Consider the following 25,767-nt stretch of genomic DNA (forward strand, 5'->3'; position numbering starts at 1 on the left):
ATAGAATTTAAACTCCCAAACCCATTTACACACTCCATATAGAATCTAAACTCCCGTACCCATCAACATGTTCCATATAGAATGTAAACTCTCAAACCCATTCACACCCTTCATATAGAATGTAAACGCTCAAACCCATTAACACACTCCATATAGAATCTAAACTCCCGTACCCATCAACATGTTCCATATAGAATGTAAACTCTCAAACCCATTCACACCCTTCATATAGAATGTAAACTCTCAAACCCATTAACACACTCCATATAGAATCTAAAGTCCCAAACCCATTTTCATGTACCATTTAGAATCTAAACTCCCAAACCCACTAACACACTCCACATGGAATCTTACCTCTCAAACCCTTTTATACGCTTCATATAGAATCTAAACTCTCAAACCCATTAACACTCTCCATATAGAATCTAAATTCCCAAACCCATTTACACACTCCATATGGAATCTCGACTCCCAAACCCATTGACACATTCCATATAGAATCTATAGTCCCAAACCCATTTACACTCTCCATGCAGATGCTGGACTCCCAAACCCATTTACACTCTCCATATAGAATCTAAACTCCCAACCCATTTACACACTCCATATGGAATCTAAACCCCCCAAACCCATTAACACACTCCGTATAGAATCTAAACTCCCAAACCCATTAACACACTCCGTATAGAATCTAAACTCCCAAACCCATTAACACACTCCATATAGAATCTAAACTCCCAAACCCATTAACACACTCCGTATAGAATCTAAACTCCCAAACCCATTAACACACTCCATATCGAATCAGAACTCCCAAACCCATTCACAATCTCTGTATAGATTACGTTCAAAATCGCTGTGTATCTCCATAGCAAACAAATTATGAAGAACTGAATATCAACAATGCCTGAGTGGGCAACAGGGTTGCCAGCTCTGGCTGGATGTATTCTTGGAAGTTACATCAAATGGCCTCCTGCTTCCAACAGTGCCACCCATCAAACAGTCTTTTTCCCTCATCTTCAATATCTTTATAATTAATAAACAAAACTGTTCAAAGAACAAGTGTAATAAGCATGTTTTTGTTTTAAAGTCCCTATGATCTGTCTCTTGTTGCTCGCAGCAGTATGCAGGATATTAATCACCAATTGCTGGAGACTCCAGCACAATCCTGCAGATTCGACTACCTTAATCCTTCAGTCAGGATTCACTATAAATAAGGCTTCTCAGATGGGAGCACAGGTCCGACAATTGGAGATACGGTGGGGTAGCCCTGTCTCTCAGAGCCTTGGTGAATGTTTCTTTTAGAGTTTAATCACATCAGTGAAAAATATTTTTTCTCCATGTATATACAGATTTGTCTGCCTTGCCCACGTCGAATTGTGCAGTGAATGCACCTCTCAGATTTGCAAATTTGTTATTTTAGGCCTGTTTTTTGAACATCATCATTGGCAAGTGAGTTTTGCCTGTCACTCTGCCATTCTCCCTGCTCAACCCCAGCCATCCAATATACTGCAGTAGCAACCACTTTCCACCAGGTGGCAGTCGGTGACTGTAGTTTGCCACTATATTCTTCAGAATAAAAAGCAGCTCTTGCATATTTGTCGGTTGGTTTGAAGTTACTCTGTACCATTCAGTCACAATCCTAACTAATGTCTTGCTTGAAGGCTACAGTGCTGAGGCAACATTCCACGTTATGGAATAATAGGACGTCACCCCGCTCCCATCATTCCCAAAGTGGTGAGCCCCCAGATTTCAGGTGTGGCACTGAGAACTGTTACCAAGCTTTTCTGTGCTATGCATTAGTCCAGTGGTTATGATGCTGGGCTGACCCCATTGAGGTGCTGAATTCCACTCCCACTGAGACAAGTGCCTTGTGACCATAGAAAATAAAATGTCCATCAAAAATGTTAACAAATGTCCTACCTGGTCTGACCTACGCTTGATTCCAATTGCTCACTACATGATTAACTCATTAATGCTGAAGTGGCCTTGAAAGCCAACCAATTGTAAAAGAGATCGCGACAAAGTATTACACAGAATGTACAACACTGAAACAGGCCAGTCATCCCACCAGACCCATGCTGGTGTTTATGCTCCACACGAGCCACCTCCCATCCTTCGTCACCTGACCCCATATCCTTCTGTTCCTTTCTCCCGCATGTGTTTTCCCTTTAAATGCATCTATGCACTTCACCAAAATGTATGACCTCACACTTATCTATTCTGGAAGTTATTGGCCAATTACATGGCCATTCTGCAAGTTTATTAATATCTTTCTGTATTTTGATGCTATTTTCCTCTGTTTTAATGACATTCCTAATTTGGCATCGTCCACAAATTTTGAAACTGTACTTTTGATTCCCTGGTCCAAATTGTTCATGTAAATGGTGAATAACAGTGGAACATCAATTAGCAACATTTGCCAACACTGCGATGAAGGCCATCATCTCAGTGCAACTAAGGATGGTCAAGCTATCGCTACAATGGAAGTCACTGCCTCAGGGAAGCTAGGGATGGTCAATAAATGTGGCCTTTGCCGTGTCAACTCTATCCCAAGATGAAATATAGGATTAAATAGATCTGCCTCACTTGGCCTTTCACTCACATTTCAGAGAGGAGACAGCCAGCTCCTTCAAAATCCCACCGCCTGACATAAGTAAATGGGATGGGAGTGGGAAGGGCCAGACTGGAAATGTTTCTTCTGCTGCATTCTGAGTACCAATGTGCCAAGAATTTTCTCCTCTTTCTCTGCACAAGGTCCCATTGCTTGAAAAAGGAATAAAACTTCATGGGAAAAGAGTGTTGGATGATCTTCGGCCTTTCCATGACCGGATGGAAGAATGTTTCAAACAGTTAAAAATTAAAGTAGAGAAGGAATATGGGACAAGGGAGCTGGTAAGTGGACTGGAATCAAGGTACTTTGGTTCCCTTTTGCTGAAGGCGAGGGAATGAGCAACCCCATAGCCTGTCCTCTTTGCTGAATTTTGTGTTTCTTCACACACACCTTGCATGGAGGCAGGAGAGAGAGTAATATCGGTGCAACTGTACCCCTTCTTTGACCCTGGAAGTTTTCAAACTCCCTCCTCTGAAAACGGTGATCCATTACTGAGCTGCAGCTTAATAGTAACAAGCTTTGAATACTTTTTTAATGATTGCTGAAATGGGGAGCCGGATCAACAAGTTGATAGGCCTCAAGCCTGGCACCACCTTGTTCAGTTTTGCTACTTTTGTCAATGTAAGTAGAGCTTTCTTGATATTAGTAATGAGTGGGTCAAAATATTTGTATAAAATTTCTTTGCCCACTCTTTTAACAAAAGCCTTGACCCATTCATCACTCAGCAGGCTTGAAATGTGTAAAGATTTTATATCGCGAATAGAAGGGAAAGGAATTGCTTATAAATGCAACCAAGATAGCACAAATTAGCAGAGGATGAATGAAAAGTTATTTTTTTCTTGGGTGGTGTCAGTTGAGGGATGGATGTTGGTCAGGAGACTGTAACTTCCTGTTCTTCATTGAATAGTGCCGTGGGATCTTGAACATCCACTTGAAAAGGGCCTTGTTTTACGTCTCTTTGGAAAGTCTGCACTGAGAAGATTGAGGATTGTGTTTCTCAGTAAAAACCCCGTCTTTCCAGCAGTTAACAATAAGTGTCATGTGAAGCAAAGCCATACAAATACATAATGGTGGCATCAAAAGGATATCCTCCAATGCTGATGGTAACACTCCAAAGTTTGCAAAGATCTAGTCAATTGAAAATGACCAAATTTTGGGGAGTTCACTCCATTTTAAGATTTGATAAGACAATGGTGGTTCATTCCCCCCTCTAAGGTGGGAACAGATTTGGCAGCACAAAGCTTATTGTGAATCAATTTTATTCAGATAAAGGTAAGGACAAGTTTATTAAGTTTTCAGATAAACCAAAGTCACAAACTCAGGCAGTGATTAACGGTCTAACACAAATTGCTACCCGTATTAGACACTGGATGGCAGAGCACACAACTCTTTCTCTTGCAGCTTCTGGTCTTCAGGTTTTTGGTTGGTCTCTCTGCCTTGTCTTTCATTGTTTAAAAAGTCTCTGCTGTACAGAGGCACAGACAAGACATCTTTTATCCTCGCTGCTATCAATTAACCCTCACCCTCTCTTTTCCCAATCAGTGATTTGTCTTGTATTAAAGGACACCTTTCTTAACCAATCAAAGATAATTTTTTTCGCTGTTGCTAATGTTTTGGATTTATGTAGGTAATACCCCTTTGTGTTAACTACTTTATCGCAATGCTTTTACATTTCTTGATCCCTTACCTCATTACAATACACATCTACATTTTGTTCTCACAGAAGGTGTTTTAACAGTTTGCTCTCAAGGTCTCACCCTTTTACTGCAAGTAAGCACTTTAAAACTTGACATAATCTCCCAGAATCCCGCTACCTTGACATCTTGTCTTTACATCTTGTCTATTTCCTAAGTTTTCCCACTCACCATACTACAAAGAAGGGCTCTAATATAGCTAAACGTTAGTTTATGATAATGTTAGTTGTTAATTTATAATAGCTGGATTTTAACAATTAGTATCCTGGTTAGGTACTTTTTAGTAACCCAATAATCTTCCACCCTGCAGACACTCCGGACATGAGTTGTTGCTTCTATAAAAAGAAAGAACCTGCATTAGTATAGCTTCTTTCATGATTTCAGGATGTTACAAAGCACTTTATAGGCAAAGTTTTTTGGAAGTGTAGTCACTGTTATAATGTGGGAAATGCAGCAGCCAATTTTGTGCACAACAAGGTTCCACAAACAGCAAGGAGATAAATGACTAAATGATCTGTTTTATAGTGGAGTTGCTTGAGGAATCAATATTGGCCAGGACATTGGGAGAACTCCCTGTTCTTCTTCTAATAGTGGACTGGGATCTTTGCATCCATCTGAGAAGGCAGATGGGTCTTCAGTTTAAAGTCTCATTGGAAAGATGGCAACTGCGAGAGTGTAGCGCTCCCTCAATACTGCACCTGGAGTGTCAGCCTGGAGTAGGACTTTAACCCACAAACATCTGACTCGATTGCAACAGTACTGTCATTGAGCGAAGGCTGATGAACAATGCATCCTTTGACTTCTCACTCCTACATTCTTTCCTGAATTTGTCTTGCAGCTGGAATTTGAGGACAGACGAACAAGCCGACCAAGGTCCATGCTGAGATCCTACCGACAAGTGTCTATGATCTCCCTTTCCTCCATCAATGCTGAGTGCAACACGCCAACCAAAGTGACTGTCGAAAGGTAAGGCACAAACATTGACTTCACTGCTGACAGTTGAATATACAGTTAGTGATCGGCATTCACGGGTAACAAACTCCTTTACCATTTAACCTCAAACTGAAAAGATTACGTTTGTACCATGTGTGGAATCTATGTTCTGGGAACCAAATGTATTGGGATTGCCGTAACTGAATGGGCCTGAACTGGTAAAAGTGCTCGAACTTTGAGAATGAGGGTTTAACGTGGATGTAAATATTGACTGGATCCGAGAAATAGGAACATAATGGTTTTTTTCATTCATGGGATTTGGGCGTCACTGGCCGGGCCAGCATTTATTGCCCATCCCTAATTGCCCTTGAGAAGGTGGTGGTGAGCTGCCTTCTTGAACCACTGCAATCCATGTGAGGTAGGGTACACCCACAGTGCTGTTAGGAAGGAAGTTCCAGGATTTTGACCCAGCGACAATGAAGGGATGGCGATATAGTTCCAAGTCAGGAGAGTGTGTGGCTTGGAGAGGAACTTGCAGCTGGTGGTGTTCCCATGCATTTTCTGCTCTTGTCCTTCTAGTTGGTAGAGGTCGCAGGTTTGGAAGGTGCTGTCTAAGGAGCCTTGGTGTGTTGCTGCAGTGCATCTTGTAGATGGTACACACTGCTGCCACTGTGCGTCGGTGGTGGAGGGAGTGAATGTTTGTTGATGGGGTTCCAATCAAGTGGGCTGCTTTGTCCTGGATGGTGTCGAGCTTCTTGAGTGTTGTTGGAGCTGCACCCATCCAGGCAAGTGGAGAGTATTCCATCACACTCATGACTTGTGCCTTGCAGATGGTGGACAGGCTTTGGGGAGTCAGAAGGTGAGTTACTCGCTGCAGGGTTCCTGGCCTCTGACCTATTCCTGTAGCCACAGTATTTGTATAGCTACTCCAGTAAAGTTTCTGGTCAATGGTAACCCCCAGGATGTTGATAGTGGGGGATTCAGTGATCATAATCCCATTGAATGTCAAGGGGAGATGGTTAGATTCTCTCTTGTTGGAGATGGTCATTGCCTGGCACTTGTGTGGAGTGAATGTTATTTGCCACTTATCAGCCCAAGCCTGGATATTGTCCAGGTCTTGTCACATTTCTACCCGGACTGCTTCAGTAGCTGAGGAGTCGTGAATGGTGCTGAACATTGTGCAATCATCAGTAAACATCCCACTTCTGACCTTATGATTGAAAGAAGGTCATTGATGAATCAGCTGAAGATAGTTGGGCCGAGGACACTACCCTGAGGAACTCTTGCAGTGATGTCCTGGAGCTAAAATGATTGACCTCCAACAACCACAACCATCTTCCTTTGCGCTAGGTATGACTCCAACCAGCAGAGAGTTTCCCCCCGATTCCTATTGACTCCAGTTTTGCTCGGGCTCCTTGATGCCATACTCGGTCAAATGCTGCCTTGATGTCAAGGGCAGTCACTCTCACCTCACCTCTTGAGTTCATCTGTTTTTCCCATGTTTGAACCAAGGTTGTAATGAGGTCAGAAGCTGATTGGCCCTGGCAGAACCCAAACTGAACGTCACTGAGCAGGTTATTGCTAAGCAAGTGTCGATTGATCGCACTGTTGATGACACCATTGATCACTTTATTGATGATCGAGAGTAGACTGATGGGGCAGTAATTGGCCAGTTTGGATTTGTCCTGCTTTTTGTGTACAGGACATACCTGGGCAATTTTCCACATTGCAGGGTAGATGCCAGTGTTGTAGCTGTACTGGAACAGCTTGGGCAGGGGTGCGGCAAGTTCTGGAGCACAGGTCTTCAGTACTATTGCTGGAATGTTATCAGGGCCGATATCCTTTGCAGTATCCAGTGCCTTCAGTCGTTTCTTGAGATCATGCGGAGTGAATTGAATTGGCTGAAGACTGGCATCCGTGATGCTGGGGACCTCAGGAGGAGGCTGAGATGGATCATCCACTCGACTCTTCTGGCTGATGGTTATTACAAATGCTTCAGCCTTATCTTTCGCACTGATATGCTGGGCTCCCCCATCATTGAGGATGGGGATATTTGTGGAACCACCTCCTCCAGTTAGTTGTTTAATTGTCCACCACCATTCATGACTGGATGTGGCAGGACTGCAGAGCTTAGTTCTGATCTGTTGGTTATGGGATCACTGAGTTCTGTCTATCGCATGCTGCTTACACTGTTTGGCATGCAGATGGTCCTGTATTGTAGCTTCACCTGGTTGACACCTCATTTTGAGGTATGCCTGGTGCTGCTCCTGGCATGCCCTCCTGCACTCTTCTTTGAACCAGGATTGGTCACCTGGCTTGATGGTAATGGTAGAGTGAGGCATTTGCCGGGCCATGAGGTTCCAGATTGTGGTTGAGTACAATTCTGCTGCTGCTGATGGTCCACAACACCTCATGGATGCCCAGTTTTGCATTGCTAGATCTGTTCGAAATCTATCCCATTTAGCACAGTGGTAGTGCCACACAACACAATGGAGGGTATCCTCAATGTGAAGACGGGACTTGGTCTCCACAAGGACTGTGCGGTGGTCACTCCTACCAATACTGTCATGGACAGATGCATCTGCGGCAGGCAGATTGGTGAGGATGAGGTCAAGTATGTTTATCCCTCTTGTTGGTTCTCTCACCACCTAGCAGCTATGTCCTTTAGGATTTGGCCAGCTCGGTCAGTAGTGGTGCTACTGAGCCATTCTTGGTGATAGACATTGAAGTCCCCCACCCAGAGTACATCTGCACCCTACCCACCCTCCGTGCTTCCTCCAAGTGATGTTCAACATGGAGGAGTACTGATTCATCAGCTGAGGGAGGGCGGTAGGTGGTAATCAGTAGGAGATTTCCTTGTCCATGTTTGACCTGATGCCATGAGACTTCATGAGGTCCGGAGTCAATGTTGAGCATTCCCAGGGCAACTCCCTCATGACTGTATACCACTGTGCCGCTTACCTTTGGTGGGTCTGTCCTGCCGGTGGGACAGAACTTACCCGGGGATGGTGATGGCAGTGTCTTGGACATTGTCTATAAGGTATGATTTGGTGAGTATGACTATGTCAGGCTGTTGCTTGACTAGTCTGTGGGACAGCTCTTCCAACTTTGATATAAAGTTGCAGGGTTGACAGGGCTGGGTTTGCCCTTGTCGTTTCCGGTGCCTCGGTCAATGCCGGGTGGTCTGTCTGATTTCATTTCTTATTGACCTTTTAGCGGTTAGATACAACTGAGTGGCTTGCTAGGCCATTTCAGAGGGTATTTAAGAGTCAACCACATTTCTGTGGGTACGGAGTCACATGTAGGCCAGACCAGGTAAGGACTGCAGTTTTCCTTCCCTGAATTTACACAAAAGACAGTGACCCAACAAAACCATCTCATTTGTAATTAACACCATCTATATACCTGCTTACCCTACCCTTCGCTTAGTCCCACCCACCCACCCATCCTCTCTCTCCCACCCACCCAGCCTCTCTCTCCCACCCACCCAGCATCTCCCTCCCACCCACACAGCCTCTCCCTCACACCCACCCAGTATCTCCCTCCCACCCACCCAGCCTCTCCCTCACACCCACCCAGCCTCTCTCTCCCACCCACCCAGTATCTCCCTCCCACCCATCCACCTCTCCCTCACACCCATCCAGCCTCTCCGTCCCACCCATCCACCCTCTCCCTCACACCCATCCAGTATCTCCCTCACACCCACCCAGCCTCTCTCTCCCACCCACCCAGCCTCTCCCTCCCACCCACCCAGCCTCTCCCTCCCACCCATCCAGCCTCTCTCTCCCACCCACCCAGTATCTCCCTCCCACTCACCCAGCCTCTCTCTCCCACTCACCCAGTATCTCCCTCACACCCACCCAGCCTCTCTCTCCCACCCACCCAGTATCTCCCTCAACCCACCCAGCCCATCTCTCACACCCACTCACCCAGCCTATTGCTCACTCCTGCCTACTGTAACCCTCATTCCTACTTTCTCACCCTATTTTTGTTCTTCTCCTTCACTAGAAATGCATTTAATTACTCCTTAAACCCATTGATGTCATCTACTTTGATTTCCTCTTTTGATGAAGAAAGCTCTGCCCTGACTCCTGACCCCAAGAGGCTAACTGCTTAAACATTGAGCTTCTTTGTGTTTGAAGAACATTCACAGATCTATTTTATCAGTGCTGCAGTTCTATCATGTGGATTGAATGCATAGCCTAACTGCTGAACTGTAATTAATTGAATCAGAATATTGGAGTCGGCATTATATGGACAGTCGGAAAGACAGTTTTTTTTTATTCATTCATGGGATGTGGGCGTCACTGGCCAGGCCAGAATTTATTGCCCATCCCTAATTGCCCTTGACAAGGTGGTGGTGAGCTGCCTTCTTGAACCGCTGCAGTCCATGTGGGGTAGGTACACCCACAGTGCTGTTAGGAAGGGAGTTCCAGGATTTTGACCCAGCGACAGTGAAGGAACGGCGATATAGTTCCAAGTCAGGATGGTGTGTGATTTGGAACTATATCCCCGTTGCTACTTTTCAGTAACTCTGAGTTTGTCTGGTGGTCAGTCGATGAGCCATACACACCAAGAAGGTCCCAGGTTTAATCTGTGTTGTGAGTTAATTCATCTCAGCCTGTGTATGTGTCTGTGTTTGTGGTGTGTGTGTGTGTACACAGGGCAATCCAAGACTACTCCCTCTGCCCTGCACTCTCCATAGCATTGTATCTTCCTCTGTTGGATTTATTGGGTTAAAGCTGGACTAAGGTCAGTGGTGATGCTTCTCAAAGTTAAATAGCCTGCACATATTCATCATCTAGCCTCACAAAGGAAGATTGGGCACAAAGTATTTGAAGAGAAAAGAAACTGAGGGAATCCATTTTTACCAGGACTGCCCTCACCATATTCTCAGTGGAGTGCTGCAACAGAAATCTGGCAAATAATGAACATCAAAGCATTTTGAAATAACCAAAGTTAGGTTTGTTGTAGAGCTACAGGCCCATCCATTGTTTCCAAGGTACATCCGGATTAGGGAGGCTTCTTGGCCCACATATTTTGAACAAAAGGTTTAGATTTTTCCCCATCACATCGCTTAAATACCCTGTAAGTGGATCTAAGATTTGTGACTCCACTACCCTTCTTAGAAAATTGTTCCCGGTCTCGATTGCTCCTGCTGTGAAAAAGTTCTTCCATGACGTGTCTTCAACATCCCTTTCACCAGTTTAAGTTCCCCTCACCTTGGGCTGGCAAAGATATAGTCCAGGCATGTTCTAATAGTGAACACTTAATCCAGTTGATTCACTAGGATGTTGATTAAATTATTTTACAGCTTTTAAGATCAGATGCATAAGTTCATGCTGACCACACATGAGTGTTCCTTATGTTGCTTTCAACAGTGTGATTCCTGACAGCCCCAGGCCGAGGACACCAGTTCCCAGGTTGGAAGAAAAGGCAGCAGATCGGGCCATCAAGGAGGAAGGGGAGGTCAGGTTAAGGAGGGAGAGAAAGAGACAGAAACGAAGCAGCGTGGTGTTTGCAGACCACAAGACAGAGCCTTCAGACTCTAAACGGGTAAGCAGTAAGGTTAAGCACAGTGCAGCAAACAGTAGCTCGCCCATAAACAGCAGTTCATCCAGGTTCTAAGCTGGACCCTGACATAATTGAAGTCTACGGCAGAAAAGCAACTGTTCGGCACATTGATGTCTTGTGGTGATTCTTTGCTACAACAATCCAAGGCTAATCCCACTGTCCTACATTCCCCCTGCAGCCTTGTATCTTCCTCCGCTTCAAATGTTTATCCACTTTTTCTGTGAAAGGTGCAATGGTCTCTGCTTCAAGCATTCCCTGCTCCCACAACTCTCCATGGAAAGACATTTCTCTGAACCTCTACTCTCTCTCTTAGTAATAATTTAAACTCATTTCTCAGAGGCAATGAGTAGGATTTATTGAAATCCTTGACAATTAACACCTCCGCACTTTTATGAGATACAGAAATAGACAAAATGAGCTCCATTTTTCAAAGATGGTGCCCATTTGGCATCCTTGAATGTGCCACACTGACCGTACATTCCAAATTCAGGTGGACAACACAGGATGGTCGCTGATTCTCTCTACCCCCTACTACTCCCCCAAACCCCCTCCCCCACCCCCCACCGTATAGGCCCATATCCATGCATTCGCTGCTCGATCAGCACACTGCATCAGTAGCGCTTTCACTCCCATTCCAAGTACATCCTCTCGAATAAGGATGTAAAGGGTTAATGCCGAAGACAGTGAGAGACCCCTCCCACTGTATGAGTGATGATGGAACAGTCACATGAGATAGGCGTGAGAAGAAGAAGGTATAGCAGCATGAAGGATGCTAGCTTAGGTGGCTTGCGAAGAGTATATATAGTATCTGTATATAATAAAGTGTTGTTAGTTAACTCTTACCGGAGTCTAAGACTTCCTCTAGAACACCCTACAATGGTAATACAAAAACAACTAAACCCAACACATCCCACATATCAACAAGTCAAAATCTGATGCTGTTACACTATAATAGAGTACCGTGAAGGGGTCGACATCAACCATATCATTAAACCTTCACTTCTCAACTGCCAGTATGAAAATGTGGCACCTGAGATCCAACTTCTCATTTAATTTATGAATTAACGTTTCAGTGATGAGTTCTCTCCCCCCAGGTGCTTTTAAAGTATTGGCTTGAAGAGATTTGTGTTATATTTAATCACTAATGGAATTGAATAGTGAAGATTTAATTTACAGATTATCAGTGGCACAACTAAAGCCCAGTGACAGCTCAGTGCGAGCTTAATTCTCCAGCCTCATATTTTCTTTGATATCTTCAAGTTTCTCTTTCGATGATGTGTGCACACAAATCTAAATCAAAGGAAAAGTATTAGCAATGCTTAAAAACTCACTTGAGTTTGGGGCAGACTCAACGAGTTCCTACTGGAATTGGTTGGGCCACAGCTCAAAAAGTCGTTTCCCGGTTCAACATTACTGGAAAATCTCACTCCAATGCCACAGTTTGGTCGTGTGGGAAATGGAGAAATTTCACATTGTTGCGACAGGGGACACTTTTCTGAGGTTGGGGCTGGGACACTTTAGTGCAATGTAGAGGGAGCTTTACTCTGTATCCAAGCCATGTTGTACATGCCCTAGGGATGTTTTAAGGGACAGAGTGGAGAGAGCTTTACCCTGTATCAAATTGGTGCTGTACCTGACCTGTGAGTGTTTGATGGGACAGTGTGGAGGTAGCTTGACTCACTATCTAGCCCATGCTGTACCTGCCCTACAGGTGATGATTAGGAGAGTGTAAGAGGAGTTTTATTCCATCTAGCCCATGCTATACCTGCTTTGGGAGTATTTGATGGGACAGTGTTGAGAGTGCTTCACTTTGTATCTAACTCCACTATTCCCGATTTGGGAGCATTTAATATTGGCAATGATTGTCGAAACAGAAAGAGTTTCATTCACCACAACCAATTCTTTTACCTTGATGATCATATAATTCCTGCAATTTTGTGATCCTATGCTAGCTCACGAGTTTTTTTGTCATTTTCAGCTGTCAAGGAAGCAGGAGTTCAGGAGTGACACCAATCTGTCGGACCAAGCTGAGAAGCGCCCAGCTTCAGTGCTAAAGCAGATGAGCTTTGCCAGCAGGTCCGTGCCGACAATTCCAGGTACCGTGCAGAGAAACTGTGACATCTACACAAGGTTACTGTAAAAAAACTCAGATCCTCAATGACATTCTCTCCAGTTAGGAATATAAGAATCTCTGGATAAAAGAAAACCATTTAGCTCACCTTTGCCGATCCTATTAGTCAATATGATACAATGATAATGATTAATCATAGCAATCAAACTCCATCAATTAGTTTACAACAGATCCAGTCATAAGGCAAGCAAATCCCCAGTGGGGTAGAGCTTTGGGAACTACCTTCCTCCTAAGCATGCTGCACTTACATGTCATGTCTCAAATTACTCATATACTGTGTTATGACCATGTGAGAAAAGTGTCTAGGGTTCCATCTCAGCCTTCACCTGGTCTTACCATAATAGGGTTTAATATTAAACACACCGTGTTTTTAGCTCCCCTTGGTGAATCCGTGTTCACCGCTTTCCAATTATAAGGCAAAGAAACCAGCACAAACAGGCTTTCTTAGGTTTAAAGAAGAAAAGTTGAAATTTATTAAACTTAAATTCTAATTTGGTTAATGCCTACGGATACACGACGTGCCCATGCTAGCATGCGTAATTGATACACACATGCAAATAGAGACAGAAAAGAGCAGAAGAAAAATAAAGTGGAAAGGTTTGAGGCAATATCTGAAGAGTTTTTGTTACAGTTCTTCGAGCTCTGTAGAGTCCTTGATTGTAGGAGGATCTTGCTTTTTGTTGGGGCCCAGTATTCTTCTTAAACCTTGTTCGCTGTAAAAGACTTTTCTCTCTTGGGGTTCATGTGTCCTCAGTGGATTCAGAGGCTTGTGAGAAAGAGATGGGAGCAGGCAGACAGGAAAGGCTGTGGCGAGCCAGCCAGGAGAGATCTTCTCAGTCCAGGAGAAATCTGTTTTCTGCCCAAACTGTTTGTACAAATTCAAAAAACTCAGGTTGCCCAGCAGGTTTGACCATGTCCATGTGTGTATTCGGCCATCTTAGCAGTCAACCTGGAATGTGAGCTCCCCACCTCCAACGTCTGGTGATCAAAAGTCCATTGTGGGTTGAATGTGTCAGGGAATGGTCCTTTGTCCTTTCCAAGCACTGTTTGTTAACAGGCAAATGTCTTTCCAGCCAACGGTCCATTGTGGGTTGAATATATTAGGGAATGGCTGCTTTGTCCTTCCAAATACTGTCTGTTAATACGCAAATGTCTTTCCAGCCATGATCTGGCAATTTTTTTAAAGCAAGTCCTTTCTTTACTTCAACAACAGTTTGAAATTTAATATCCATGTGGCAAAATTAATATGCCTCAAGTTTGGCAGTTGGGGGTCTGCATGACGCCTGTATCCCAATTAGTTCCACTAGCTAATCTAGGACAATTACATTTTAAGCAGCGAGTTGTCTGAGTTATTTATCAGCTTCAACCAATTTTTATCAGATTTATATGCGGTCAAACAATCTACTGTTTTAATACTTAAGTTAAGGGATAAATATTGGCCAGGTCACTGAAGAGACCACCCCTGCTCTTTGTCAAAACAGTGCCATGGGATCCTTTACATCAACATGAGAGGGCAGACAGGGCCTAGGTTTAACATCTCACCCAAAAGACATCACCTCTAGCAGCATAGCAGTCCGTCAATACTGGTCTGGAGTGTCAGCCTGGATTTTAGGCTCAAGTCCCTGGAGTGGAATTTGAACCCATATTCTAACTCCGAGGTGAGAGTGCAACTAACACCAGCTGTAAACTGGCATACAGCAGTGTTAGAGCATAGTGCCAAATGCCAAGTAGCCAATATCACTGTGGTAAACTGTCTGGTTTTTAAGTAGCCTCGAAATTGTCAATTTACTTAGAACCAAGGACATTTCTTCAAATACTTTCCCTTTACCAGGACTGAAGTCTTCAATATTTTTCAAATCCTTTCCAGCTCTGATATTTGCTGTGGCAAACGGAAGTGAAGAACAAACCCTTGACCAGAATGCAATGAAAAGGATGAGCCAGCCGATGTTTGGTCTCTCCCCCGATGAGAATGAAGGAGAGAAAAAGAGCACCCCCAAAAGTAAAAAACCATCATTCTTTAAGAACCGGGTGAGTCTTTGTTATTTTGGACTGAACTCATGGAATGCTCAATATTTTACAAGTGACATACGATTGAGGATTTAGGCTGGTAATAGCTAATTGCTATTGCACCGAATCTCAAAGCTAAGCAGGGACAAGCTCCATTAATAGGGTGGGAGGAGTCTCTCTAATGGCTAAATGATATTATATGCTGTGATAATGAGTCATGGCAGCCAGGAAGATGCCAGTTTATATTGGAACAGGAGTAGGCCATTCAGCCTGTTCCACCATTCATTTAGATTATGACTGATCTGTACCACAACTCAATTTACTTGGCCTTTGATAGCTTTACCCAACAAAAATTTGTTTATCTCAGTAGATTTCAATTTCAATTGTTCCCCAGCATCCACAGCCATTTGGGGAAGAGAGTTTCAGATTTCCATGACCCTTTGTGTGATAGAGTGATTCCTGGTGACACTGCAAAATGGCTTAGCTCTAATTTTAAGATTGTGCCTACTTAACGAGGATTTCCTGAACAGAGGAAATGGTTTCTCCATAACTCCCATCACTCATCAGTCTTCTAAACTCAAGGAAATACAAGCCAAGTTTATGCAACCTAGCCTTATAATTTAACTCTTTGGCCAAAATGTTCTTGGCCCCTTGGAGGTGGCTCTGGAGGTGGGGGTGGGGGGGAAGGGTGCGAGGAAAATAGCAGAAAACCTCATCAGAATAGCGCCCTGATGCTGTGCCTCCTCAGGGTGATTGTCCCAGGGGCGGGCTGCCATGGGAATTGGCAACCTATTCTACAGGTTAAGGCCCCAATAAAAGGCCATTTTCCCACATTGATGGAACTTTTCTGGCAGCAGACAGGCCCACTGCTGACTCCGGAGCCTGGCAACGATTTGGAGGTGGGCTCCCATTGGAAGGCCTGAGGGCCGTCACAGCCTGCTATCGATGCCCCTATGACAGAGCCACAAGGCTGCAATGGCCAAAATCATTCTTGTGTATAGGTTCCTCCTCCACACTGATGGCCCTCACAGCTCTGGGCCTTCTTTGTTATGGAAGCTACTGAAGCCTTTCGAGAGGGCCTCCATTTTGAGTTACTCTCGCTCTCACCTTCTGTCTCAGCACTGCCCCCTCTCCCAGTAGGGCTGCTAGCCTGCCAGTCCTGCGGGCCCTCTCATTGGGCCGCTGTGTCTCTGTTCTGCCCACCATCCTCTGTGAATGCGGAGACAGCTTGTTAATTGACCACCTCCCTTCAGATCATGATGCCGTGCAGACATCAGACACTAGCAATGCCAAAACCCAGAAATGGTCCCAACCCTTGATTATTTTCTATGTCCAGGTATCATTAGATTAGATTAGAGATACAGCACTGAAACAGGCCCTTCGGCCCACCGAGTCTGTGCCGAACATCAACCACCCATTTTATACTAATCCTACACTAATCCCATATTCCCAACAAACATCCCCACCTATCCCTATATTTCCCTACCACCTACCTATACTAGTGACAATTTATAATGGCCAATTTACCTATCAACCTGCAAGTCTTTTGGCTTGTGGGAGGAAACCGGAGCACCCGGAGAAAACCCACACAGACACAGGGAGAACTTGCAAACTCCACACAGGCAGTACCCGGAATCGAACCCGGGTCCCTGGAGCTGTGAGGCGGCGGTGCTAACCACTGCGCCACTGTGCCGCCCCATTCTGGTGAATCTGCACTGTACCCCCTCCAAGGTAAATGTATCCTTCCTGAGCTATGGTGCCCAAATTTGAAAACCCCTAGTCTGTACTACAGAAATTAAGTTGATAAATCCCCTGGACCTGATGATCTACATCCCAGTGTGTTGAAAGAGGTGGCGATCGAGCTAGTAGATGCATTGGTGATCACCTTTCAAAATTCTATAGACTCTGGAATGGTTCCTGCAGTTTGTAAGGTGGCAATTGTATTTAAGAAAGGAGGGAGAAAGAAAACGGACAAGTACAGACCTATTAGTCTACCAGCTGTCGTTGGGAAAATGCTAGAATCTATAATAAAGGATATGATAAAAGGACACTTAGAAAATAATGGTACGATTGGGCAGAGTCAACATAGATTTATGAAAGGGAAATTATATTTAACAAACCAGTTGGAATTTTTTGAGGATGTAACTACAGAATAGGTAAGAGGGAACCGGTGGATGTGGTATATTTTGATTTTCAGAAAGCTTTTGATAAGATCCCATACAAGAGGTTAGTAAACAAAATTAGAGCACATGGGAATGGGGGGAATATACATGCATGGATTGAGAACTGGTTAACGGACAGAAAACAGGGAGTAGGAATACATTTTCAGGTTGGCAGGCTGTGACTACTGGGGTACTGCAAGGATCAGTGCTTGGGCCTCAGCTATTCACAATGTAGATCAATGATTTGGATGCTGGGATTAAATGTAATATTTCCAAGTTTGCAGATGACACAAAACCAGGTGGAAATATGAGTTGTGAGGAGGATGCAAATATGCTTCAAGGGGATTTAGAGAGGCTAAGCGAGTAGGCAAAAATTTGGCAGATAGAATACAATGTGCAGAAATGTGAAGTTATTCACTTTGGTAGGAAAAACAGAAATACAGAGTATTTCTCAAATGGTGAGAGGCTGGGAAGTGTTGAGCGACTTCAGTGTCCCAATTCATGAGCCACTGAAAGCTAACCTGCAGGTATAGAAAGCAATTATGAAGGCAAATGGCCTTTATTACAAGGGGATTTGAGTATAGGAGTAAAGATGTCTTGCTGCAATTATATAGAGCTTTGGTGAGACAGCACCTGGAGTACTGTGTGCAATTTTGGTCTCATTACCGAAGGAAAGACATACTTGCCATAGAGGGAATGCAACGAAGGTTCACCAAACTAATTCCTGGGCTGGAGGGATTGTCCTATGAAGAAATATTAAATAGACTGGGCCTTTCTTCTCTCGAGTTTAGAAGAATGAAAGGTGATCTAATTCAAACTTTAAAAATTCTTACAGGACTCGACAGGTTAGATGCAGGAAGGATGTTTCCCCTGGCTAGGGAGCCTAGAACCAGGGGACACAGTCACAGAATGAGGGGTAGGACTGAGATGAGGAAATTCTTCACTCAGAGGGTGGTGAATCTTTGGAATTCTCTGCCCCAGAGGGCTAGGGAAGCTCAGTCATTGAGTATGTTCAAGACTGAGATCAATAGATTTCTACATATTTAAAACATCGAGTGATAGGGGATAGTGCAGGAAAATGGTGTTGAAGCAGAAGATCAACCATGATCACACTGATTGGCACAGTGGGCTCGAAGAGCTGAATGGCCTACTCCTGCTCCTATTACTTATGTTCTATGTTCTTATGTACTCTGTTAGCTGATTCTAGTTTTAACAGGAGGGATTCTATGGAATCATAGAGTCATAGAGTTATACAGCACAGAAACAGGCCCTTCAGCCCACCGTGTCTGCGCCAGCCATCAAGCCTGTCTATTCTAATCCCATTTTCCAGCACTTGGTCCGTAGCATTGTGTGCTATGGCGTTTCAAATGCTCATCTAAATACTTCTTAAATGTTAAAGTCATAGCGTTATACAGCACAGAAACAGGCCCTTCGGCCCACTGTGTCCATGCTGGCCATCAAGCCTATCTAGTCTAATCCAATTTTCCAGCACTTAGCCTAGTATGCTGTGGCGTTTCAAGTGCTCACCTAGATACTTTTTAAATGTTGTGAGGGTTCCTGCCTCTACCACCCCTTCAGGCAGTGCGTTCCAGATTCCAACCACCCTCTGGGTGAAAAGATTTTTCCTCAAATACCCTCTAAACCTGCTCCCCTTACCATAAATCTATGCCTCTGCTAAGGGAAAAAGTTTCTTCCTATCTACCTTATCAATGCCTCTCATAACTTTGTATACCTCTATCAGCTCTGAAGGAAAACAAGCCTAGCCTATCCAGTCTCTCTTCATAGCTGAAATGCACCAGCCCGGGCAACATCCTGGTGAATCTCCTCTGCACCCTCTCCAGTGCAATCACATCCTTCCTATAGTGTGGCGACCAGAACTGTGCACAGTATCCCAGCTGTGGCCTAACTAGCGTTTTATACAGATCCATCATAACCTCCCTGCTGTTATATTCTATGCCTCAGCTAATAAAGGCAAGTATCCCATATGCTTTCCTAACCACCATATCTACTTGTGCTACTGCCTTCAGTGATCTATGGACAAGTACACCAAAGTCCCTTTGACCCTCTGTACTTCCTAGGGTCCTACCACCCATTGTATATTCTCTTGCCTTGTTAGTCCTCCCAAAATACATCACCTCACACTTCTCAAGATAAAATTCCATTTGCCACTGCTCCGCCCATTTTACCAGCCCAGCTATATCGTCCTGTAATCTAAGGCTCTCCTCCTCACTATTTACGACACCACCAATTTTCGTGTCATCTGCGAACTTACTGATCATACTTCTTATAGTCACATCTAAAGAACAGCAAGGAGAGGACACGAGAAGTCATTGGCGGATAGGATCAGGGAAAACCCTAAGGCTTTCTATAGGTATATCAGGAATAAAAGAATGACTAGAGTTAGATTAGGGCCAATCAAGGATAGTAGTGGGAAGTTGTGTGTGGAATCAGAGGAGATAGGGGAAGCGTTAAATGAATATTTTTTGTCAGTATTTACAGTAGAGAAAGAAAATGTTGTCGAGGAGAATACTGAGATTCAGACTACTAGGCTAGATGGGATTGAGGTTCACAAGGAGGAGGTGTTAGCAATTTTGGAAAGTGTAAAAATAGTTAAGTCCCCTGGGCCAGATGGGATTTATCCTAGGATTCTCTGGGAAGCCAGGGAGGAGATTGCAGAGCCTTTGTCCTTGATCTTTATGTCGTCATTGTCGACAGGAATAGTGCCGGAAGACTGGAGGATAGCAAATGTTGTCCCCTTGTTCAAGAAGGGGAGTAGAGACAGCCCTGGTAATTATAGACCTGTGAGCCTTACTTCGGTTGTGGGTAAACTGTTGGAAAAGGTTATAAGAGATAGGATTTATAATCATCTTGAAAAGAATAAGTTCATTAGCGATAGTCAGCACGGTTTTGTGAAGGGTAGGTCGTGCCTCACAAACCTTATTGAGTTTTTCGAGAAGGTGACCAAACAGGTGGATGAGGGTAAAGCATTGGATGTGGTGTATATGGATTTCAGTAAGGCGTTTGATAAGGTTCCCCACGGTAGGCTATTGCAGAAAATACGGAAGTATGGGGTTGAAGGTGATTTAGAGCTTTGGATCAGAAATTGGCTAGCTGAAAGAAGACAGAGGGTGGTGGTTGATGGCAAATGTTCATCCTGGAGTTTAGTTACTAGTGGTGTACCGCAAGGATCTGTTTTGGGGCCACTGCTGTTTGTCATTTTTATAAATGACCTGGAAGAGGGTGTAGAAGGGTGGGTTAGTAAATTTGCGGATGACACTAAGGTCGGTGGAGTTGTGGATAGTGCCGAAGGATGTTGTCGGGTACAGAGGGACATAGACAGGCTGCAGAGCTGGGCTGAGAGATGGCAAATGGAGTTTAATGCGGAAAAGTGTGAGGTGATTCACTTTGGAAGGAGTAACAGGAATGCAGAGTACTGGGCTAATGGGAAGATTCTTGGTAGTGTAGATGAACAGAGAGATCTTGGTGTCCAGGTACATAAATCCCTGAAAGTTGCTACCCAGGTTAATAGGGCTGTTAAGAAGGCATATGGTATGTTAGCTTTTATTAGTAGGGGGATCGAGTTTCGGAGCCACGAGGTCATGCTGCAGCTGTACAAAACTCTGGTGAGACCGCACCTGGAGTATTGCATGCAGTTCTGGTCACCGCATTATGGGAAGGATGTGGAAGCTTTGGAAAGGGTGCAGAGGAGATTTACTAGGATGTTGCCTGGTATGGAGGGAAGGTCTTACGAGGAAAGGCTGAGGGACTTGAGGTTGTTTTCGTTGGAGAGAAGGAGGAGGAGAGGTGACTTAATAGAGACATATAAGATAATCAGTGGGTTAGATAGGGTGGATAGTGAGAGTCTTTTTCCTCAGATGGTGATGGCAAACACGAGGGGACATAGCTTTAAGTTGAGGGGTGATAGATATAGGACAGATGTTAGAGGTAGTTTCTTTACTCAGAGAGTAGTAGGGGCGTGGAACGCCCTGCCTGCAACAGTAGTAGACTTGCCAACTTTAAGGGCATTTAAGTGATCATTGGATAGACATATGGATGAAAATGGAATAGTGTAGGTCAGATGGTTTCACAGGTCGGCGCAACATCGAGGGCCGAAGGGCCTGTACTGCGCTGTAATGTTCTAATTCTAATTCTAAATCATTAATGTACACTACAAACAGCAAGGGTCCCAACATTGATCCCTGCAGTACACCACTGGTCACAGGCTTCCAATTGCAAAAACAACCCTCGACCATCACCCTCTGCCTCCTGCCACTAAGCCAATTTTGGATCCAATTTGCCAAATTGACTTGGATCCCATGGGCTCCAGGATGGTATGTTGCCGCCCTGGTGCTCAGGTCAAGGATGCCACAGAGCGGCTACAGACCATTGTGAAGGGGAAGGGCGAACAGTCAGAGATTGTGGTTCACATTGGTACCAACAACATATGTAGAAAGCGGGATGAGATCCTGCAACAAGAATTTAGGGAGCTAGGAAGCAGATTAAAAAGCAGGTCCCCAACTGTAGTAATCTCTGGATTACTGCTTGTGCCACGTGCTAGTGAGAATTGGAATAGGAGGATAAAGCAGATGAATGCGTGGCTGAAGACGTGGTGCAGGAGGGAGGGCTTTAGTTTCCTGGATCGCTGGGTCTGTTTCTGGTGAAGGTCGGACCTGTACAAGTTGGACGGGTTGCACCTGAACCGGATTTATACCATCTCCTCAATAACATTAGAAACTAAAAGGAAGAGCCAAGGCTTTAAATCTCGGAATTACATAGAATCTATGACACAGAAACAGGCCATTCAGCCCAACAGGTTTATACTCCACATTAGTGTCCTCCCAATCTGATTATTTCTGCCCACCCTGCTCCATCCACCCAGTATCGCTCAGTTCTCCTCCCCCTCACGTATCCATCAAACTGCTCCTTAAATACGTCAATGCTTCAAACATCTTAATTTCCAAGGCCACTCCTGCATGGCCCGGGTCAGACTCCTGCCTGAGCATAGTGCAAGTGGTACGGATTTTGGGTTACAGGACACTGCCACTTCTGGGGGCTGGGAGAAACCAAACCCCTGGCATCCAGGTAAGTAGCTAGAAGTGGTATCTGCAAGGCATTGGTGGAGGAGGCGGGAAGCCTAAGGCAGGGGAGTTATAATGCTCTTTATAGAGCATGTTTGCTTCTACCAAACGAAAGGGAAATCATGCTTGACAAATCTACTAGAATTCTTCGAGGATGTAACTAGTAAAGTTGATGAGGGGGAGCCAGAGGATGTGATTTATTTGGACTTTCAGAAGCTTTCGACAAAGTCCCACGTAAGAGATTAGCATGTAAAATTAAAGCACATGGGATTGGGGGTAGTGTATTGCGATGGATAGAAAATTGGTTGGAAGACAGGAAACAAAGAGTAGGAATAAACGGGTCTTTTTCTGAATGGCAGGCAGTGACGAGTGGGGTACCGCAGGGATCGGTGCCAGGACCTCAGCTATTCACAATATATATTAATGATATAGATGAGGGAGCTAAATGTAATATCTCAAAATTTGCAGTTGACACAAAACTGGGTGGGAGGATGAGTTGTGAGGAGGATGCAGAGAGGCTTCAGGGTGATTTGGAAAGTTGAGTGAGTGGGCAAATGCATGGCAGATGCAGTATAATGTGGATAAATGTGAGGTTATCCACTTTGGCAGCAAAAACAGGAAGGCAGATTATTATCTGAACGGCTATAAACTGAGAGAGGGGAATATGCAACGAGACCTGGGTGCTGTCATACACTAGTCGCTGAAGGTAAGCATGCAGGTGCAATACGCGGTAAAAAGGCAAATGGTATGCTGGCCTTCAAAGTGAGAGGATTCGAGTACAGGAGCAGGGATGTCTTGCTGCAATTATACAGGGCCTTGGTGAGGCCACACCTGGAATATTGTGTGCAGTTTTGGTCTCCTTATCTGAGGAAGAATGTTCTTGCTATAGAGGGAGTGCAGCGAAGGTTTACCAGACTGATTCCTGGGACGGCAGAACTGATGTATGAGGAGAGATTGAGTCAGTTAGGATTATATCCGCTGGAGTTCAGAAGAGTGAGGGAGGATCTCATAGAAACCTATAAAATTCTAACGGGACTTGACAGGGTAGATGCAGGAAGGATGGTGGGGGAGTCCAGAACCAGGTGTCATAGTCTAAGGATACGGGGTAAACCTTTCAGGACTGAGATGAGGAGAAATTTCTTCACCTAGAGAGTGGTGAGCCTGTGGAATTCGTTACCACAAAAAGCAGTTGAGAACAAAACATTATATGTTTTCAAGAAGGAGTTAGATTTGCTCTTGGGTCTAAAGGGATCAAAGGGTATGGGGGGAAAGCGGGAACAGGTTACTGAGTTGGATGATCAGCCATGATCATAGTGAATGGCAGAGCAGGCTCAAAGGGCCGAATGGCCTACTCCTGCTCCTATTTTCTATGTTTCTATGTTTCTAAATCACAACATCTAGAATCAGAACTGTTGTGTTCCTTACTTTATCTTAATCTTCACATCAGAAATCTGACAGACATTTTTTCTATATCCCCCTCCCATCCAGCTGACTTCAAAAGGCACAGAAGACAGCAAGTAATCTGAGAATAAGCTCACCTTTGTGAATTTGAATGGACGCTCATCGGTGCAGAGAGATCCGGGGCCTGAAGATGCAATCGGAGGTCCATCTTGATCACAGCCTTGCAAACAGAAACCATTTTGAAACCTTGCCGGTACACAATCATTGTGACTCACGGAATCCATTTTTGTTTATAAAAGCCCTCACTTTCAGTAGCGTTGGCCCTGATCTACTGAAATTTTGAAGAATAAATCATTATGAATGGTTCTGGCATAATTTTACCTCTCAAACAGCATTCATCCTCCAAAGGCAGTGAGGGTTGCTGCAGCAACACGGCAACAAGAACCTCTCCATTGCAAGGAATGAATTTCTCCAGGTTCTGGACTTTGAAGGGTGAAGCCAATGTCAAGACTCAGTGAAGTTTCAGAACCTTCATTTCTAAACTGAGTCCAAAAATTGCTAATGTTCATTTGTTGCTATGCACTGATTAAAATGATTCTATCAGATCGAGGGTAAAATGACATTTTTGTAATCTCTATCTCTCGGAGGTTTTACTTGAGGTTGTCCGCCGTGCTTTGGGAGACAGATGAGACTTTTTAAAACTTGCGCTTGACACTGCATCCAATTTTGGAAAACCATATATACTTAATGGTCAGACCAGGCATCTGATCACCTTAATAATGCTGGCACATAGGGACAGGATCAGGCCCTTAGGCCTGCTCCACCATTCAATTAGATGATGGGTGATCTATACCTCAACCCCATTTGTCCACCCTTGCTCCATATCTCTAAGTATCCTTACCTAACAAAAATCTGATCAATCTCAATCTTCAAGCTGCAAATGACCTCCAGCATCCACAACCTTTAGGGAAAAGAGTTTAGATTTCCACTAGCCTTTGTGAGAAAAAGTGCTTCTCGATTTCCCTCCTAATGGCCTAGCTCTAAATGTAAGTTCCCTTGTTCTTGTCCCCAACAGAGGAAATATCTCTGTATCTATGTTATCGAATGCTTTTAACATATCAAATACTTCAATTAGATCACCCTTCCATCTTCTATTTTCAACAGAATACAAGCCGAGTTTATGCAACCTGTTCTCATAATTTTAACCCTCTAAGTACTGGTTTTATTCTGGTGATACCACTTTTAATGGACACCCACAGGAAGAAAGTCCATGGGAATAAGACTGACTCCCTTAGCCATTTGGCAGAATCATAGACATACATAATATGGTGGATCTGTGTTGCTGTTGGTTCCTGAAACCTGGGCTGTTGTATACGGGATTGCAGTCAATGCAGGGAAATCCAACTACGGCACTGCCAACATGTAGTATCATCTACACCTTGCAAGTTGGCCAATTGGAAGCAGTTAGTGGAATATAACGAAAATAGCTTGGTTTTATCTAGGGTTTTTCATGAGTTTAGGACTTCTCAAAGCACTTCACAGCCAATGAAGTACTTTTAAAGTGTAATCACTATTGTAATGTTGGAAATACACACAGCCAATTTACACACAGCAAACTACTGTAAACAGCATAATGATGAGATGAACTGTTTTATTGATGTTGGTTGAGCAGCAGCCCCAACTGCCCCATCCTCCTCTCTCGCCGACCATCCCACCCAATGGCCCACTGGGGGCTAATGTTGCTAATCTCCTTCCCGTCCAACTCACCTCTCCCACTGCTGACCTTTCCAGCGGATCAGCTATCACTGCCCCTCTCCTCATTTCTCTCAAAAATGTCCATTCATCTGGGTCCTTGAGCTTATTGTGGATGATTACACTGACATAATGGTCTTGATTCAAACCTGGCAGAGGTGTTGACACCTTTCCCCTAATTGATGACTCCCCACCTGGCTATTTTTTCCACCACTTGCCCCTCCCAGACGTACATGATGATGGTGTGGCTTTTATCACCAAATCACTCCTTGGTCTGACCCCCTACTCCTCTAGCACTTTCTGCTCCTTTGAGCATCTCACATTGTTCCACCCTTTGAAGTCCTCATTCTCTATCAGCCACCCAAGTACCATAAATATTTTCTCACTTAGATAACTTCACTGCTTTTGTCTCTCAGCCTTT

General features: G+C 44.3%; 1 protein-coding gene across 2 annotated transcripts in view; it reads left to right on the forward strand.

Moving 5' to 3' along the window:
- The window catches only part of LOC137375787 (dedicator of cytokinesis protein 2-like), a 690,449-nt gene extending 666,252 nt beyond the window's left edge, over positions 1–24,197 (forward strand). For both annotated transcript variants that reach the window (XM_068043220.1, XM_068043218.1), the window contains exons 47-52: positions 2,758–2,895; positions 5,147–5,274; positions 10,623–10,797; positions 12,794–12,911; positions 14,814–14,974; positions 23,682–24,197. In XM_068043220.1, coding sequence (XP_067899321.1) covers positions 2,758–2,895; positions 5,147–5,274; positions 10,623–10,797; positions 12,794–12,911; positions 14,814–14,974; positions 23,682–23,714 — 753 coding nt within the window. In that variant the 3' untranslated portion in view covers positions 23,715–24,197. The remainder of the gene's footprint in view (positions 1–2,757; positions 2,896–5,146; positions 5,275–10,622; positions 10,798–12,793; positions 12,912–14,813; positions 14,975–23,681) is intronic.
- The last annotated feature ends 1,570 nt before the right edge of the window (positions 24,198–25,767 follow it).

The sequence above is a fragment of the Heterodontus francisci genome, chromosome 12 (assembly GCF_036365525.1).
Source record: "Heterodontus francisci isolate sHetFra1 chromosome 12, sHetFra1.hap1, whole genome shotgun sequence".
NCBI lineage: Eukaryota > Metazoa > Chordata > Chondrichthyes > Heterodontiformes > Heterodontidae > Heterodontus > Heterodontus francisci.